General features: G+C 35.2%; 2 protein-coding genes across 4 annotated transcripts; both read left to right on the plus strand.

Annotated features, from left to right (window-relative positions):
• The first annotated feature begins 1,076 nt into the window (after positions 1–1,076).
• LOC125866055 (zinc finger CCCH domain-containing protein 24-like) lies at positions 1,077–5,789 on the plus strand. Its single transcript, XM_049546343.1, has 2 exons — positions 1,077–1,278; positions 3,270–5,789. Exon 2 carries the CDS (start codon positions 3,323–3,325, stop codon positions 5,399–5,401), a length of 2,079 nt encoding a protein of 692 aa, XP_049402300.1. The 5' UTR covers positions 1,077–1,278; positions 3,270–3,322; the 3' UTR covers positions 5,402–5,789.
• Positions 5,790–10,239: 4,450 nt separating this feature from the next.
• LOC125866050 (uncharacterized) lies at positions 10,240–16,279 on the plus strand. 3 transcript variants are annotated; one of them, XM_049546336.1, is made up of 8 exons: positions 10,240–10,464; positions 12,146–12,324; positions 12,417–12,613; positions 12,777–12,884; positions 12,981–14,270; positions 14,397–14,941; positions 15,236–15,308; positions 15,772–16,279. In XM_049546336.1, the coding sequence occupies exons 2-8, from the start codon at positions 12,198–12,200 to the stop codon at positions 15,916–15,918; spliced, it is 2,487 nt and encodes an 828-aa protein (XP_049402293.1). In that variant the 5' UTR covers positions 10,240–10,464; positions 12,146–12,197; the 3' UTR covers positions 15,919–16,279. The 3 variants fall into 3 exon arrangements, with proteins under 3 accessions (XP_049402293.1, XP_049402291.1, XP_049402292.1); XM_049546334.1 differs by having other exon boundaries at positions 12,981–14,941; XM_049546335.1 differs by having other exon boundaries at positions 10,245–10,361; positions 12,981–14,941.
• Positions 16,280–16,599: the final 320 nt, after the last annotated feature.

Below are 16,599 nucleotides of genomic sequence, written 5' to 3' on the forward strand. Positions count from 1 at the left end.
GATGTTATATATAGAGATATTGAACGCTTATGATATTTTGTACACGATACACATTTGAATACTTAATCGAGCGAATTAGTCAACTTTAAAGTGAATTTAGAAGAGTGCGTTAAAACCCGTGACCGCTTGCTAAAGACAACCGAAGAAGATATGATATAGTCAATCCATCCTAATTGCAAGTATTAATGACTGATTTTACGGTTTAAATTCATAACATATAAATCACATCGAAAACGATATGATTGGTCAAGAAAGTATATTAGGCATGCATAATATTTTTGGTGTAATGGAGGTGAAAGTGCTAACTCAACAAGGACAATTGTTTAAGAATGGATAGAATAAAAAATAAATTTAAGAAATACTATTAAAGTGAGATAATGATAAACAAATAATGTCCATGATAAACAATTTCGAAAAACTCATCCACAAATGTCACACGCAGTGTCATTTCTACAAGGTTATAAAATAAAAAAAAAATGCAAGTGCCTTAAAAAATATAATTTTTTGATTTTTTCATGAAAGAGAAAAATTATTAGGAGAAATCCGCAATATCTGAAATATCAATAATATGCTTTAGCCGTTCCTAATCACTCATTAGCCATAACAAAGAGCCAGAAGGACCAAAACCCACAAAATGAGAGCCTTGTTGAGAATGACAACTTTATCCTTTTAACATAACATTTGCGCGGTCAAAATTAGAAATCAACGTATGAATTTGACGTAATTCTATAATTTTAATCTAAACACTATATTTGTACTAAAAGTTGTTAAAATGACAAAATTAGCACTCATAATAAGAGATTAAGGACTTGCTCACACCCGATGAACTCTCTACCTTCTACCGTTAAGACTTGAGATGAAAAGTCAAGTTATCTTTTAAGTACACAAATATTTTATATTATTTGTCATAAATTTTTAATGATAAAATTATAATTTCCATCTTATCTTTATTTAAAGATTATAAATACAATAATAAAAATTATATATACAAAAATTAGCATAAAATGAAATACCACAGATAATTTGAACAGTAAGAAATGTATATATCTGACAAAAAAATAAGTCTCCGCATTACTGAAAGAGAGCGCGCATAGAAAATGGCGAAGTGCTAAAAAAGGGAGAAGAGAAGTTCTTTGTGTTATCATAATTTTCTCTCTCTTCTTGTAGAAAAAGTATCACTTTCTCTCTCTATATACATACGGAGCCATAGCTATATGTAGAAATGGTGGAGAGGAGCTGTTGATGGTGCTAAACACTTTGCTTTTTGCTCAGAATTTGGTGAGAAAGAACTGATTTTTCACTTTAATTTTAGATATGTTTCAATTTCATTGCAAAATTAGGACTGCTTTAGTTTGAAATGCTTTTTGATGGGTCAGTTTTGTTTTTGCTTGGATGTTCTTCAATCTGGTTTGCCCTTTTTTGGATTTTAACTAAAAACATAGATGGATAAATTGGTATGCTTGTAAATTCTTCAAGATTGATTTTTATTTTTGGGTATTTTGGGGGGGTTTTTGGTCGATGTTCTACCCCTTTTGACCTTTTTTGCTATATCTGTAATTAGTGGGTAAGTTTTCCTTTACTTGTGATGGAGGAATTAACCTAAATAGTCGCTCACTCCGAAGTTTCAACTAAAAATAGCGGGAGGATGTATGATATATGTATAATTTATATATATCTGCTATGAAAAGTAAATAGTGAATTCGGGTAGCTATTTGTGCAAAGATCCCAATTTTTCTATGGTATGAATGGTCCCATTAGGTTACCTAGAAGATGAAAGGGAAAGTGAAAAGTCTGACTTTGAAATAGTGAAAATGATATTTTCAATTCAGAGAAGTTGTAGTTATGTGAATTTAATTGTTTACTAGGAACAGATTCTTCTGTTTTTAATGTGATGTGTGCCTTTTCTGTTGTCTTAAGAGTCAGAAATTAGGCTTGAAGCTCAATCCTTTTATTGTCTTCTTGCGAACCCTAAGGGGCATAGTTCCTTTTCTCCTTATTAGAATTAATTAATGGGAAGATTATTACTGTTTATGAATCTCTAGCATTTCATTTTGTTGTTAGAGCTCTAACAAGTTGTGTCTATGTTTTGAAGATAGTACTCCCTTCGTTTTATATTACTTGGCCCGCGTTTGACCTAGCACACTCTTTAAGAAAGCTTTAAATTAGAGGTGTATTTTTCTTAACCTTATATGATTTTAAAAATTCAATGAAGTGAATGAACATAACAATGATTTAACATGGTCTTTGGTGCCAACTAGGCTTGGAAGTCTTAATAGGTGTAAAGAAGAGGGTCAGTGAAGCTACCCGTGTACTTAATAGGCTCTGAAAATCTAAAATTGTGACTTCAATAAGTTGGGAGTGTAGATACTTAATACTCCTACTATGGGTAGAAAGGAAAATGTAATAAAACTCTCTTGACTTTCTAAGTTGGACAAGTAAAATGAAACGTCCGTTTTTGGTATAGAGGCCAAGTAATATGTAATGGAGGGAGTACTTGGACGTACACACAGTGCATACTGTCTAATTCATTCCGAAGAAAAACTTTAAAAAATCTAACAGCTTTCAAAATATCTAAACTCTGGTAAAGTTAATCTTTCCATATATGAATGATGACGTCAAAGAAGACCCCCTTCCTCTATGTGGTATTTCAAAAAAAATTCTCTGGTTCTCATCTTTGGCCATTTTCTTTCATTTCTTATTGATAAGATCTTTGATCGTTAGTATTGTTATATTTCTATTGTACTAACGGTAAGTCTTTTTTGTTTTGTTTTAACATCTTTTTCCCAATGTTTGAATGGTTCCATTAGATTTCCAGAAAATGAAGTTCAAAAGGAGAACTCTTTTGAGCCTGAAATAGTGGAATTTTCCCTTTATTTTTTGACGATGATATTTTCAATTCAGAAAAGTAGTACTATGTAAATTTCTCACTTGGTTACAAAGACAGATTCTTCTCTTTTCTTTTTTATGTGATATGTGCCTTTTCTGTTGTCTTGGAAGTCATAAGTAGGCATTCAAGCTCAATTCTTTTGCTGTCTTCTCACCAACCTTAGGGGGCATAGTTCCTTATTCTCCTTATTAGAATTCTTTGGAATTTTATTACTGTTTATGAATCTATAGCATTTCACCTAGTTGTTAGAGCTCTGTAAGTCGTGTCGATGTTTGACGATAGTACTTGGCTACACACAACGCGTATGGTCTAATCATATGTCCACAATAAATAGATAAATACATGATATCTAACAGCTTACAAAATATGCTTCCTATTGCAGCTCTTAAAACCCAGATTGTAACCAACTACTTTGGTATCTGTTAGTCCACCAACATGACTATGAGTAATCCGACTATTGAAACTGAAGATACCTTTGCCAGCTTGCTTGAACTTGCTGCCAACAATGATATAGAGGCCTTCAAAATATGGATTGAGCGTGACCTAGCTAGTATTCATGAGGTTGGACTGTGGTATGGGCGACAAAAGGGCTCAAAGCAAATGGTTCTTGATCATAGAACTCCTTTGATGGTTGCTGCTACATATGGAAGTATTGATGCTCTAAAGCAGATTCTATCTCTACCTGAAGTTGATGTGAATCGTTCTTGTGGCCATGATAAGAGCACTGCCCTTCACTGTGCTGCCTCTGGTGGATCTCTGAATGCTGCAGAAGCTGTCAAACTTCTCTTAGGAGCCGGTGCTGACCCACACTCTAAAGATATCAATGGTCATTACCCTATTGATGTTATAGTTGTATCTCCTAGCTTTCACTCGGTTAAATCATGCCTAGAAAGCCTTCTGATGACTAGTACAATTGGGGACTGCAAGCTGCTGGTGTCAGTGTCCACTTCAAGCTCTTCTCCTCCACGTTCGCCTTCTCCTGGAAATAGATCACCATCTTCTGCTTCAGACTCAACTTTTTCCCCAAAGAGTGCAAAGTCCATCCCAGCATATTCTATACCAGAAAAGAAAGAATACCCTGTTGACCCCTCCTTGCCTGACATAAAAAATGACATATATTCTTCAGATGAATTCAGGATGTTCTCATTTAAGATCAGACCTTGCTCTCGTGCATACTCGCATGATTGGACTGAATGTCCATTTCTCCATCCAGGCGAAAATGCTCGAAGAAGGGATCCAAGAAAATACCACTACAGTTGTGTACCTTGCCCTGAGTTCCGCAAGGGAGCTTGCCAACGTGGGGACATGTGTGAATACGCTCATGGGGTCTTTGAGTGTTGGCTGCACCCTGCACAATATCGAACTCGGCTTTGCAAAGATGGTATAGATTGTAACAGAAGAGTTTGCTTCTTTGCCCACAAGCAGGAGGATCTAAGACCACTTTATGTCTCTACTGGTTCTGCTGTTCCCTCACCTTGTGGGAATTCTGCTGCTGCCAATGCTATGGATTTTGCTGCAGCCATGGGCCTAATACCAGGTTCTCCTTCCTCAGTCTCACCATCACCTTTCACACCTCCAATATCACCTTCTGCTAATGGAATTTCAAGCATGGGTTGGGCCCAACAAAACACCCCACCCTTGCATCTTCCTGGCAGCTTTGTTCATTCGAGTCGCCTACGGTCATCGCTCAATGCTAGAGGTATACCAGCTGCAGACCTGACTACATATCCAGATTTTGATGTGCAACGACAGCAGCTCCTAAATGAGTTTTCCTGCCTATCCCAGCGTAGCAGCATGAGTTCTGATTCTTTGAACCATTCAGCTCGTCCTGTGACCTTTACCCGTGCAAATCTTGAGGATTATTTTCCTGCAGAGAGCTCATCTCCTAGATTTTCTGATAGAACAGTAGCTCAATCTGTTTTTTCCCCTACCCACAATTCTGCAGTTTGCAGTCCATTTCAGCAGCAGCAACAGAGCCTGTTATCTCCCATTAATATGAATTTCTCGCCAAGAAACATTGATAATCCTCTATTACAGGCCTCATTTGGAGTTCCATCATCAGGGAGGATGTCTCCCCGAGCAATGGAGCCAATCTCACCAAGAAATTCCCGTGTGTCAATATTAGCGCAACGTGACAGGCAGCAGCAATTTAGAAGTCTCAGCTCTCGTGATCTTGGCTCCAATGTTTCTGCTATTGTTGGGTCACCAGCTGATACTTGGTCAAAGTGGGGTACAGATACGGGAAAGCCAGACTGGGCTGTCAATACTGAGGAGTTGGGTAGGCTAAGGCAATCATCATCATTTAAGCTTGCTAACAATGGAAAAGAGCCTGATCTGTCATGGATGCAATCTCTTGTCAAAGAATCACCACCAGAAATGATGAAGGATAAATGTGTTCGTCATGTCTCTGAACCCGAACTAACAGGTGCTGGTGCAGATCTTGGTGAAGGCTCTACGTCCCATTACCAGATTGATCAATTGAGTGCATGGATGGAGACAAAAAACACTAATTGATTTCTTCTATCTACACAAGCCTTGGTGGGTACCTGTAGAATTAGTCGAGGTGTTCTCAAGTTGGCTCGGACACCACCATTAGAAAGAAATATTCTAACTCTTCATTTTACTGATCCTTGACATCTTCAAAAGTAAGGTTCTGGTAAATAGTAACTGCATTTTATTCTACTTTTCTTGACATGTTTTCTTGGGAGCAAGACAACCGTGCAAACCGAGAAACAACAAGCAGAGCAAGGAGGTCCTGAATTTGGAAGAATATTGACCTTTTTTTTGTTTTCTATTTGAATTTGATTCTTACTTTTCTTGACATGAAGATAAGCTTGTACCTTGTTTCATTGTACTATCAATTGATGATCTTTGACATGAAGTTACTTCATTTGAGATTTGATATCTCTTTTGATTTTTCAATCTATTTCTATGATGTGTTGGCTTTTGGAATAAATTTAGTGGTAGTAAGTTTTCTGATGGAAAGAAATAAAGACCATTTGAGTGGTTTCTGATGCAAGATACTCAAATTTATGAGAATTAGTATTCCATCCTTAAATAGCCTTATCTAGTTATCTTTCTGTGTGTTTCCAATAGTATGGTGATATATGTAGATAAAGAATAATGGTGGATTCTTGCTTACTCATGGGAATTTAAGTTGTGGTGTCAACTGTTAAAGTCCCATAAGTTGGACTTGGGTTTCTTGGATGTATTTCCTTTTCATATCTGCTTTACTTGAGCCAAGGTGTATCGGAAATAACCTTTCTATCGATAGGGATAAGGCTTGCATATATACCATCCTCTCTAGACCCCTGTGTGTGATGAGTGGTGGGGGTTGGCATTAGTTGAGATGGTACCCCTATTAATTTCAATGAAAGACTCTAATATTTTTGGTTGAGCGGTCAAATATGTAACTTTGATCCTACTAATTTTAATGTACTCGATATTTCCTATGAATTCTGGTACAAGATACTATCATTACCGCCTGGACAATTAGACATCCAACTTGTAATCGCAATGATCCAATTGCATGAGCGGAGCTCTACCAACTAAGCTATATCCCAAGCCAAGTGCACTTTCAATGAAATCGCATAAACGTATAAAGATTACGTACTTGTGTAAATACAAAATCAAGTATAACATCAAGATTAATTGTATAATTCTCTACCTGAATCTTGTATACATCATGTGAACTTGGGCCACTGAAACCAGCCCAAACCCGAACAATTCGATTCGACATGTAGTCCTAGTAAAATTGTACGTTTGCCCTTCAAATGAATTGATCTTTAATTTTTTCCCTTTAATAAATAAATTTATGTCTAGAGAGGGCATAACTTCTTTAGAAAATGAAGTTACGACCTGACATAACTTATGTAATATTATAATTTGAAAATATAAACTTGTGCCTTACAAAAACATTATTTGTTATGAGAGACATAAATTGAAAATCAGCCCAAAATAGAGACAAAAGTCCAAATGACCTATAGTCCTATCCTAATTTTTTTTTTAAAAATAATAATTGTTCATAAATTTTAATAAATATATGCCTTTATGTTAAAAGGAAGTGGTGTATTGGTATTAAGTGGCTTTGAATCTCCATGATTTCTTTTACGCAAAAATGCCACGAAATGACCTTAAGATTATTTGAACATTTCTGAATTTTCTTTGGTATTATATTATTGGCAAGAAAATTCATAGAATTGGACCATATATTATAAAAATAGCAAGAGTTATAGTATTTAGTTATAAATAAAAGCATTTTCCCAGAAGTATCCTAAAATTCAACTCAATAACTTATTAGTCCTAAATTAATTTGACTTAAATAGTAGTAACAACATAATTTCCTCGACATTTCCTATGTGGATATATTAGCAAATGAGAAAGCCAAACTGAGAGAAAGTCACCCAATTATAATGTTGGGTTTTTCGTTTCGATTTTTTCGTTCGATATTTGATATTTTCTTTTAGGTTCGGTTATTTAAAAAAAGTAAATATGACCGAACTTAATCAAGATCAGACGCGATACTAGGACACAAAAATAATGTAGATTAGCAAGGTTAATTGTGTACTTATCTTATCCATGATCACTCCAATTGATGAATGACTAGGTCTTCATCTCTATCGCTATTTCACGGCATGGCAACACAATGAGATATATAACTATCACTCCGACTGATATTTATATAAGGACTAGAGAAGAATTTAACTGCAATTAATAAAATTTTGATAGATCTCCCATTACAAATTTTGTCATGATAAGATTAAATTAGATTCACGATCCAATACCTAATTATCACACATTTACCCAAATTATCTAAAATATACATTTAATAATGTAATAATTGACCTTTAATTTTTTTGACATAGGTCATAACTCATAACCAATAACATTTCATATAAGAAACCTTTAAAAAACTCAAAAGCCATATGCAATAAATTATATTTTCATACATATTTGAGTCCATTTCAAGTTGTAATTTGGTTTATCTGATAATATTAAATCGTATTGTATTAATTAAATTTCAATTGGCATCTTATTTCTTATAACTAAACTTTATTAACGAATATTCCAAAAAGTACCGGCCAATACGGTTTTTTTTAATTAAACCAATCTTCACCATGAACCTTGCTCTCTTTAATTTTTCTATATAAAAACCACATAACCTATAACCTAACATAAACCATTTTTTTCGAATCCAAACCAAAAAAATACGTTATACTAGCATCTTTTCTGGTTCTTTTGTCGAGATTCAAAATTCTTCGATCATTTCAATTTTATAATCTAGATCCAGTATCATCATATCATTTCTATAAAATGATACAGATGTTGTTAGCGGCAGCCTTTATGGCAGCTCCACTAACGCTATTCTTACCACCAATTCGAAGCTTGAACTCGTTCGTGGAGTCATTAGAATTTTTACACTATGAAACCACGTCAATATGTAATTTAAATACCATTCTTCGCTTTCGCGGCTTCTTCTTTAGATACATGACCATTCCTCATGTACTTCTCCTCTCATCTCCTCCACCTCCAACTCTAAGGTAGTACTGGATTTATATAACTTGTGCATTGTTTTCTCTCTTTAATTTTATGAACAAAGTTTATTTTGAGTTGTAACATGTTCATAAAGTTGAAAATTTATGTTGCTTTTTGAAGTGTAATAAAGTTTGAATTTGCTTTGTGAGAAGAAGACCAAAATACTTCATTATCTATGAGACTAAATATTTTGCTCTTTGTATATGCCATTGATCATATGATGTAACTTCAACAATAATATTTGTACTGTGTAATTTCACAAACAAGTTTGAAGAGGATGATGTGTATAGCAATTTTATTTTTACCTTCAGAGATAGAAAGTTATTTTGATAAACCTCAACTCAAGAAAATAACAAAAGTGAAGAAATCATATCATTTCAGTTTTCGTATTTAATAATGTAAATTTATTTAGCACCATCAACATAATTTAACATGTGAAAAAGAATATTAGTGCAATAATAAAGTTATTTTTGTATGATTTACACTCTGTTTGGATCATTGTTACCCATTGTATTGTATTGTATCGTTACCTACAATGTTTGTTTTGATTGTTACTTAAAAAGTATTGTATTGTATTGTTAAATTTCGTTGTTACGTACCTATGAAAACCCCCATTTTATGGAACAACCGATTTGGTGTGCTCACATTGTTACTTAATTTCTTTTTTCAATTATATCATGGCATAATATTTCATAATACTTTTTTACCCTTTACCATATATTATTTAATTCTAGTCAAACCTCCTATCCTAGAATAATTAAGGATATTTTAGTAAATTTATAAATTATAATATTGTACGATACAATAAAAAAAAACAATAAAAATGTTATTAAACAACAACAAACAATACAGTCTAGCCAAACATTGTATCTACCATACAATTTAGTACAATAGAGTACAATGCAATACAGTACATTATGAAACAATGGGTAACATTGATCCAAATAGAGTGTTAAAGATTACAATTACCAGTTCAAATCATGAAAGTAATAACTAATGTTTGTATCAGGGAAGGTTACTTATATCACACCTTTCTGAAGTGCACACTTTTTCGAATCTTATGTGTATACAAAATATTTCATGCATCGAGTATCTTATTTTTCCTTTTTAGCATAACTTAACATGTAATTGTAGATTACTTACCATTTATAACAGTTAATGATCAATGCTCATTTAAATAATGTTACACATAATTAATTTTTAAGTAATCTGATCGTATAAATATATTTTACATTTTCAATGTGTAAAATTTACATTACCATTTATATTTCTATTTATTCTCATATACTAAGGACTAAAAATACACCTTACAACTTGCCCAATACTAGCAATGTTTTAAAAAACCGAACCGTGGGATGAATCTTTTAGTTAATACTAGACGAAACATAAATGTTTAATCTAATTTACTTTGTTATCATCTTTTTTACCTCCAAAAAAATAAATAATATGTACTATGTTCATCTGATACTTTTTATTTTTCAAGAGTTAAATAATTTAAGTTTTATCGAAAAATTACGCGTGGAATTTTTAACTTTTTAAAAATGAAATTTATATATTTGTAAACTACGTAAAAAAATACTATAATTCACAATAATTGATAATTCAAAATAATTAAAAGATATATGAAAAAATTACGATTAAAAAATAGACTTATTTAAATCTCGAAATCTGAAAAGGGTGACTCAACTTAGTATGTAACTCTCGACTTCTTTATTAGATTTGAAGCCTATGATCGGGATAAACGAGGATCCGACCCAATAACCCGAACCCGACTTATTTCCTACTTGGTTCTCTTTTTCTTTTTTTCAAATCTGTACAATTTTCTGCTCTGATAATTTGAAAAACCCTCTTTAATGGAAGCTCTGCAATTTCTGAACTAAAGAGATTCATCAGTTTTTTCGCCTCTTTCGCTGCATAGAAACACTACTAGTAATCGAAGGTTCCAGAAAAATCTAGCTTTTTTTTCTTTCTATTTGTATTTCAAATTTATGGTGTATTGGGAAGTTGGGGAACTTGCTGAATGTATATGGAAGGAGAATCAGGTTCTTCAAAAGCTTTTATTTTTACTTATATTAGTCTATTAGTCTATTGTTTAATTAATATCAGTTTTTTGAAGAATTTCTGTATATTTATCACTGTGTAGCAGAAAAGGTTTTAGCTTTTTGTTAGTTCTTCAGTGTTTTTACTACCTGTTATTATTTAGCTTCGTTATCTTATTTTCTTGTTGTTGTTTCTGCTTGTTACTGTTGGCTCTTTTGCATTTTGTTCAGTCGAGGGTGTATTGGAAACAACCTCGGACTTCTCAAGGTAGGGGTAAAGTTTAGGTATACTCTAGCCGACCCCACATGTGGGATTATACTTCTCTACCTTCTCAAGGTAGGGATAAGGTCTACGTATACTCTACTTGACCCCACATGTTGATTACACTGGGTTTGTTGTTGTTGTTGTTGTAGTTCTTTAGTGTTTGTGGTATGGATTTTCTGAGAGACAACTGAGAATGTTCTTGACTATTTTTATCTGAGTTTCTATAGATGTTAATAAAGCTAAAACATGGGAAAGGATTTAACTTTATTTACTTTTGTACTCTTACCAAGTTAAGTTGATCATGTTCCTTTCTTTTGTTGTCCCAATTGATTTTGCTTTCTCAAGAGGGAGTAATGAGCATTATTGGTTCCTGTGGGGAGGCGGGATACTTCGTGCACCGATCTGTGTCTTTTTTGTTTGCCATGTCATTGGTTCTTTGTTCGATCTGTTGATTGCATATGGGCGACCTTTGCTATCTAGATTGAGTTAGACGAGCGGAGAAGGATCTTATGCTAGGGTGACTGCCATTCTATCTAGTATCTAGTACTGGGGTTAGTAGAGTAGAGCGGTGATAATTTATTTCTAGCCTAATAATCTTCATTGACTTGACGTAAAAAAAAAAGATATACCCAGTTTTCATTTGATGGTCTTACTTAGCTAAAGCATGAGCTTCTCTATCTCCACGAGGTAAGGGTAAGGTCTTCGTACATTTTACCTTCCCCAGACCCCACTTGTGAGATTTCACTAGGTATGTTGTTGTTGTACTAAGTAAAAACATAAAATTCAATTTGAGAAGAAAAAACTAGTGTAGAAGTATGATCTAATTAGTTGAAACATAACATCGTTTTTAGTCCTTCTTTCTATCCCTAAAGCTCATAAGCTTACTGATTACAAGGCTGATGCAACTGACAGAGGTGAGTGTATAGTGAAATAAAGGAAGCTATTAAAGAATTAGCATTGGTAGGACTAGAAGGAAATCCTTGATCCAAGAGGCTGTAGTCCTAAGTATGTATCATTGATTTTATTTGAACTCGTATGCCAGCTGGGATTGTGAGTTTCTAGTAAATACGCATTGATATATGCAATTTTACATTTTCAGTTTCAGCTTTTTAGTAGGCTTTGGTGGGGAAGCTTCCATCTAAGGAAATCAAGAAAAGTGTATGCTATGTTTACTTGCTCAAGGAATTGTTTAATTATGTTTACTTGACATGTTTTACCATTTCTCAACAGAACCCCCAATTTGATTTGGCTTGTTTGAGGCCTTGGATAAAGTTTTATAATTTTCTGTTTGGAAAAAAAAATCACAAAGAACGTCATTTGGTTATTGATCTAATGGGTGCAGGAATCTAATAATTTGTTACTTTTGTCATTATTGTGTATTCATTGCACTGTCATCCCTTCTATCTCTATGTCAAACAGCTTTATGAGCAGAGATAAGTATGAGGTAGCTGGGAATTGAAATAGCAAATTTATGGTCTCTGAAGCACTGCAACAGTCTTTCATGGCTACCAAACTTGCATGTACATCATCTCTGCCATGGATTTGGGTGATTGAAGCACTGGCAAGTTCCAGTGAGATAGACGCATCTTTACTCATCAGTATGTGTGAAGTTACAATTGCTTTATTTTGTGGAAGCTGTTGTTGAATTGTGGGCATCAGAGTTTTGACTTTAATAGTTCTTGCATAACAGATTTGGTTAAGAGGACTCCTGAAATCTCTGATGATCTGGGGAGAAATGCAAGGGAAATGGTTTCCTTGAGAATTTTAGAGAGCTTATTTGTTCGGAAAAACTCAGGTGCAAATAGTGTCGCTTCAGTTCCAGGTGACAAAGTTGAACTTGATCCGTCAAGGGACTGCGAAGATGTCCTTCGCTGCATATTGTTGGAGGTAATTAGTTCTGTCTTCTACTTATATATGGTAGATTATTTGATTCAGTGATTGAAAGCTCTAAGCAAGGGACCTATTTTCAAGGGAATGGTCTCCTTGAGAGTTTTAATTACTTCTGTTTTACATATGCTTAGTTGTGTCTTTGCATGTAAATGTAACACAGATGTCTGCATCAAATCTAAAAACAGCTACGCCAGATATGTTCAAGTGGGATGTTCTGTCATTCATTATGAAAAAGAGATCTATCTTGCCAAAGTGTCACTTGCAACAAGTAAGCTAGTTTTAATAGTCTTTTGAATTTGATTGGTTGGAACATATGAAAATATTATGTCTGATTGGGATTTGCTATATTTTCTGTTATAAACAGTTTAAAGATGCCATTGTGGAATCGACGAATCCTTTTTCCACTTCCTTGAAAGAAAGAAGTGGATTGGAGTTGGGGAACCACTACAGAGACAGTGGTACTGCTGATGCTATTGGTTCTGATGGCTTTAAGCAGGGACATGAAATAGGAGGTGTGAATACCCGACATGCTGCACCAACTGAGAACTTGGATACTTCAACACAGGGCAACAAGAATGGCCTGCAAGAAAATCAGCCTGGAAGCACTCTGCTGCCTGTTAAGAGGAGTTTTAATGCCCCTACTGCTTATGAAATAGAAGTCAATAAAACTAAAGCCACGCCAGAGAAAAGTTCTGATCCATGTGCGAAGGCTGCCAAAAAGTTTAAGCAGGATGTTGCTGGTCCCATTCAGAACACTGTTCCTGATTTGATATCGTCTCAAAGAGATGGAGTCCCAGCAGAATCATGTGGAGGAAGTCAATCTATTGTTCAAAAAAGGAACTCGGAAGATGATGGTACCCTTGAAGCAAATGGATGCCTGAAGGATGGTAAAGCAAAGCATGCTGCATCAGCAAGTGTTTTATCTGGCATTGACTCTAGTATCAAGGATCTGTTGCCTCAAAGAATGAGTTCAGACAAGAAGTTCCAAAATATTGGAAGTAGCAGCAATTGTTGTGCTGAACTGGGAACATCAAGTGACTCATCCCTGCATGTGATTCAGCAGGATTCTCGCACTTGTGGCTCCAAAGGTGACCTGGATTATAATCTTCCACGAGATCTGCAAAATGGCGAACCTTCTAATGCAGACAAAGAGAATATTGAGCAAAGTTGTGAATCTGAGTTCTCTGGTGATACTGATGAGTATCACAATGAGAGTACTGATCTTGCTTCACAGAAAAATGATTTCTTGAACTTGCAATACGCTCAGGGTGAAGATTCTTTGGCAACTGTTGATTGTACAGAGCTTAATCTTTGTGTGAAGTGTAACGAGGGGGAAAACTTATTAGTTTGTAGTTCTGATACTTGCTCTTTGGTGGTTCATGAAAGTTGCTTGGGTTCTGTACCCAACTTTGATTACAAAGGAAGCTTCTATTGCCCCTTTTGTGCATATTCTCGAGCCATTTCTGAGTACCTGGAAGGTAAGAAGAAGGCCTCACTTGCTAGGAATGATTTGGCTGCATTTATTCGCTTGGGGGCTGGACAACAATCAAAGAAGTCACTACCTAGGTCACAAGGAATGAAGAAGCATCAATCTCAAGAGGATACAATTGTACAGTTGTGCCGCAATGCAAAGGGTAAGAATTCATTGAAGGAGGTCACAGAAGCAGGAAGTGCTCCAGCCGACAGGAGTTCTGTCGGAGCTCAAGTCATACAAACCAGTGCACCTCAACCAGAGCCTTCTCAACCCCGCAATGAAAATGAGAGGAATTCATTGAATGAGGTCACAGAAGCAGGAAGTGCTCCAGCCGACAGGAGTTCTGTCAGAGCTCAAGTCATGCAAACTGGTGCACCTCAACCAGAAACTTCTCTACTCCGCAATGAAAGTGGGAGGAATTCGTTGAATGAGGTCAGAGAAGCAGGAAGTGCTCCAGCCGACAAGAGTTCTGTCGGAGCTCAAGTCGTGCAAACCGGTTCACCTCAACCAGAGGCTTCTCTACCTAAACAATGCTTAGTAGCTGGTCAACAACCCGACAAATCACCTCTTGGATGTCATAGATCAAGACAGAATCAGTCCAGAGAGGAAGAAGAATTGTGTCATGATGAGAATAGAAACAAAAATTCTTTGGAGAAGGCTGAACCAGCAGGAAGTCATCCAGTCACTAGAAATTCAATGCGTGCCGAGGTCACGCAGATCCATCCACCTCAACCACATGTTCCTCATGAACATGTGTGCCAAGAAAGTTCTTCTATAGAAGTAAGTTCTGAAGAAGAACAAGATGAGATAGGTTCCGGATACCATGTACAATTTAGGAATCAAGAAAACAAGTAAGTCTTTTGCACTTCTCCAATTATTCAAATCATGTGATCACTTCATATATTCTTCCAAAAAGTGTCATCTGATTCACTTATACTTTCCAGTGTCTGCATTTATTTCTGTTTTCTCATCTCTTTTACGTTGAATCAAAACATTTTGTTAATAGTGATAATCAGGCACGTGAATTACTGTTGTTTTATTTTTTTTGGTTACAATTTATACCTCTGATTGTTTGCTGTTCATTTTTATTGTTAGAGCGAGTAGTTGGAAACTCTGTTGATAAAGGATGTACTTTTAATTTGCAGTTCCTGTCCCTGGATTCCTCAACTGAGGAGGAAGAAGCTCCCATGGACAAAAATGGAGGAGGAAACATTAAAGGTACATGCATATTCTTTTGTCTAAAGTTTACTTGTTTACTGCCTCACGCTTATTCTCTCCTTGAAAATGTGGTAAGAATGCACCCCCTTTGTTCAAATAGAAGGTAGAATCATGCATATTCTTTTGTCTAAATTTTGCTTGTTTTCTGCCTCATGCTCTCTCTCCTTGAAAATGTGGTAAGAATGCACCCCCTTTGTTCAAATAGAAGGTAAAATTCACCTCTTTTTCTATAAATGCACATATATTTACTTATGAAAAAAGAAAAGATTGTCCCCATTCAATAGGAATAAGGGGTTTCTTTTTGTTGGTTTCACCTGAATGTTGGAGGAATTTACATGCGGCTGTGCTTTTCCTTTCATGTTGCGTATATAAAGGGAAATATATCAATTTTAGTGATTTACTGTAGTCAGTACTTTTCTTTTTGGCCATCTAGTGGTACTAGCCTTTGTTGTTGCTTCCACAGGAGGGATTACTACGATTCTCACATTTTCATGATAGATGGAAGAGGATTTTGGAATTTGGAGGTGATGTTTTCCAGAAAGGTCGGACATCGGGGGACCTCAAAGATAAGTGGAGAAACATTAGCAAAGCAGGCGAGAAAGCAACATAAAGGTTTCTTTTTAAAATGGACTCTATATATGTGTAGTGTTGTCTAAAATTGTTGGCTGCTTTTTTTGGAACAGCATACTATTGTGCATAATGCAGTTACTGTTAATATGTGGCTTAAGTCTCTCCGATGGTAGTTTTTGTTAGGCTTTGAGGTCTCTTGAGCCTTCTGTTGTACCCCCAATGTCCTCGTTAGAAGTTTTTTGGAATGAAGTAAGGTAAGAAGCCAAAATTAGAAGTTCCCATGTAGCTTGCAGAAAATAACATTTTGTTATAAACTTTTCTCTAATGAAGTGTAAAAATGCTTAAATGTTCTGCTTGTAAATGTTCTGAAGATTTAATAACAACCTTGTTTAGCTAGTCTACCAGTTTGTTTGATCCTTTTATGATGTCAATGATATGAAATGGTCACTTTTTGAATTATGAATACGACATCGGCTTATGACAGTTCTAGTTCTGTTGCTTCGAAAGTAGCTGTTTCAGCTTTAGCCACTCGAGTTTTAGATATTTCTTTTGATTTCTCATCAAATGACTGACATAAAAAATTAAGAAATTGACAAGGCAGGGATGCACTGTGCAAGAAACATGTTTTATTTCTAAGTTCCTTATATTTGTAAATCTAAAGTTGACACTTTTCCATTCTATGTTTATGGTGAGTGTATATAATCTGTATTTTTCTATTCCA

Source organism: Solanum stenotomum, chromosome 5 (genome assembly GCF_019186545.1).
Source record: "Solanum stenotomum isolate F172 chromosome 5, ASM1918654v1, whole genome shotgun sequence".
Lineage (NCBI taxonomy): Eukaryota > Viridiplantae > Streptophyta > Magnoliopsida > Solanales > Solanaceae > Solanum > Solanum stenotomum.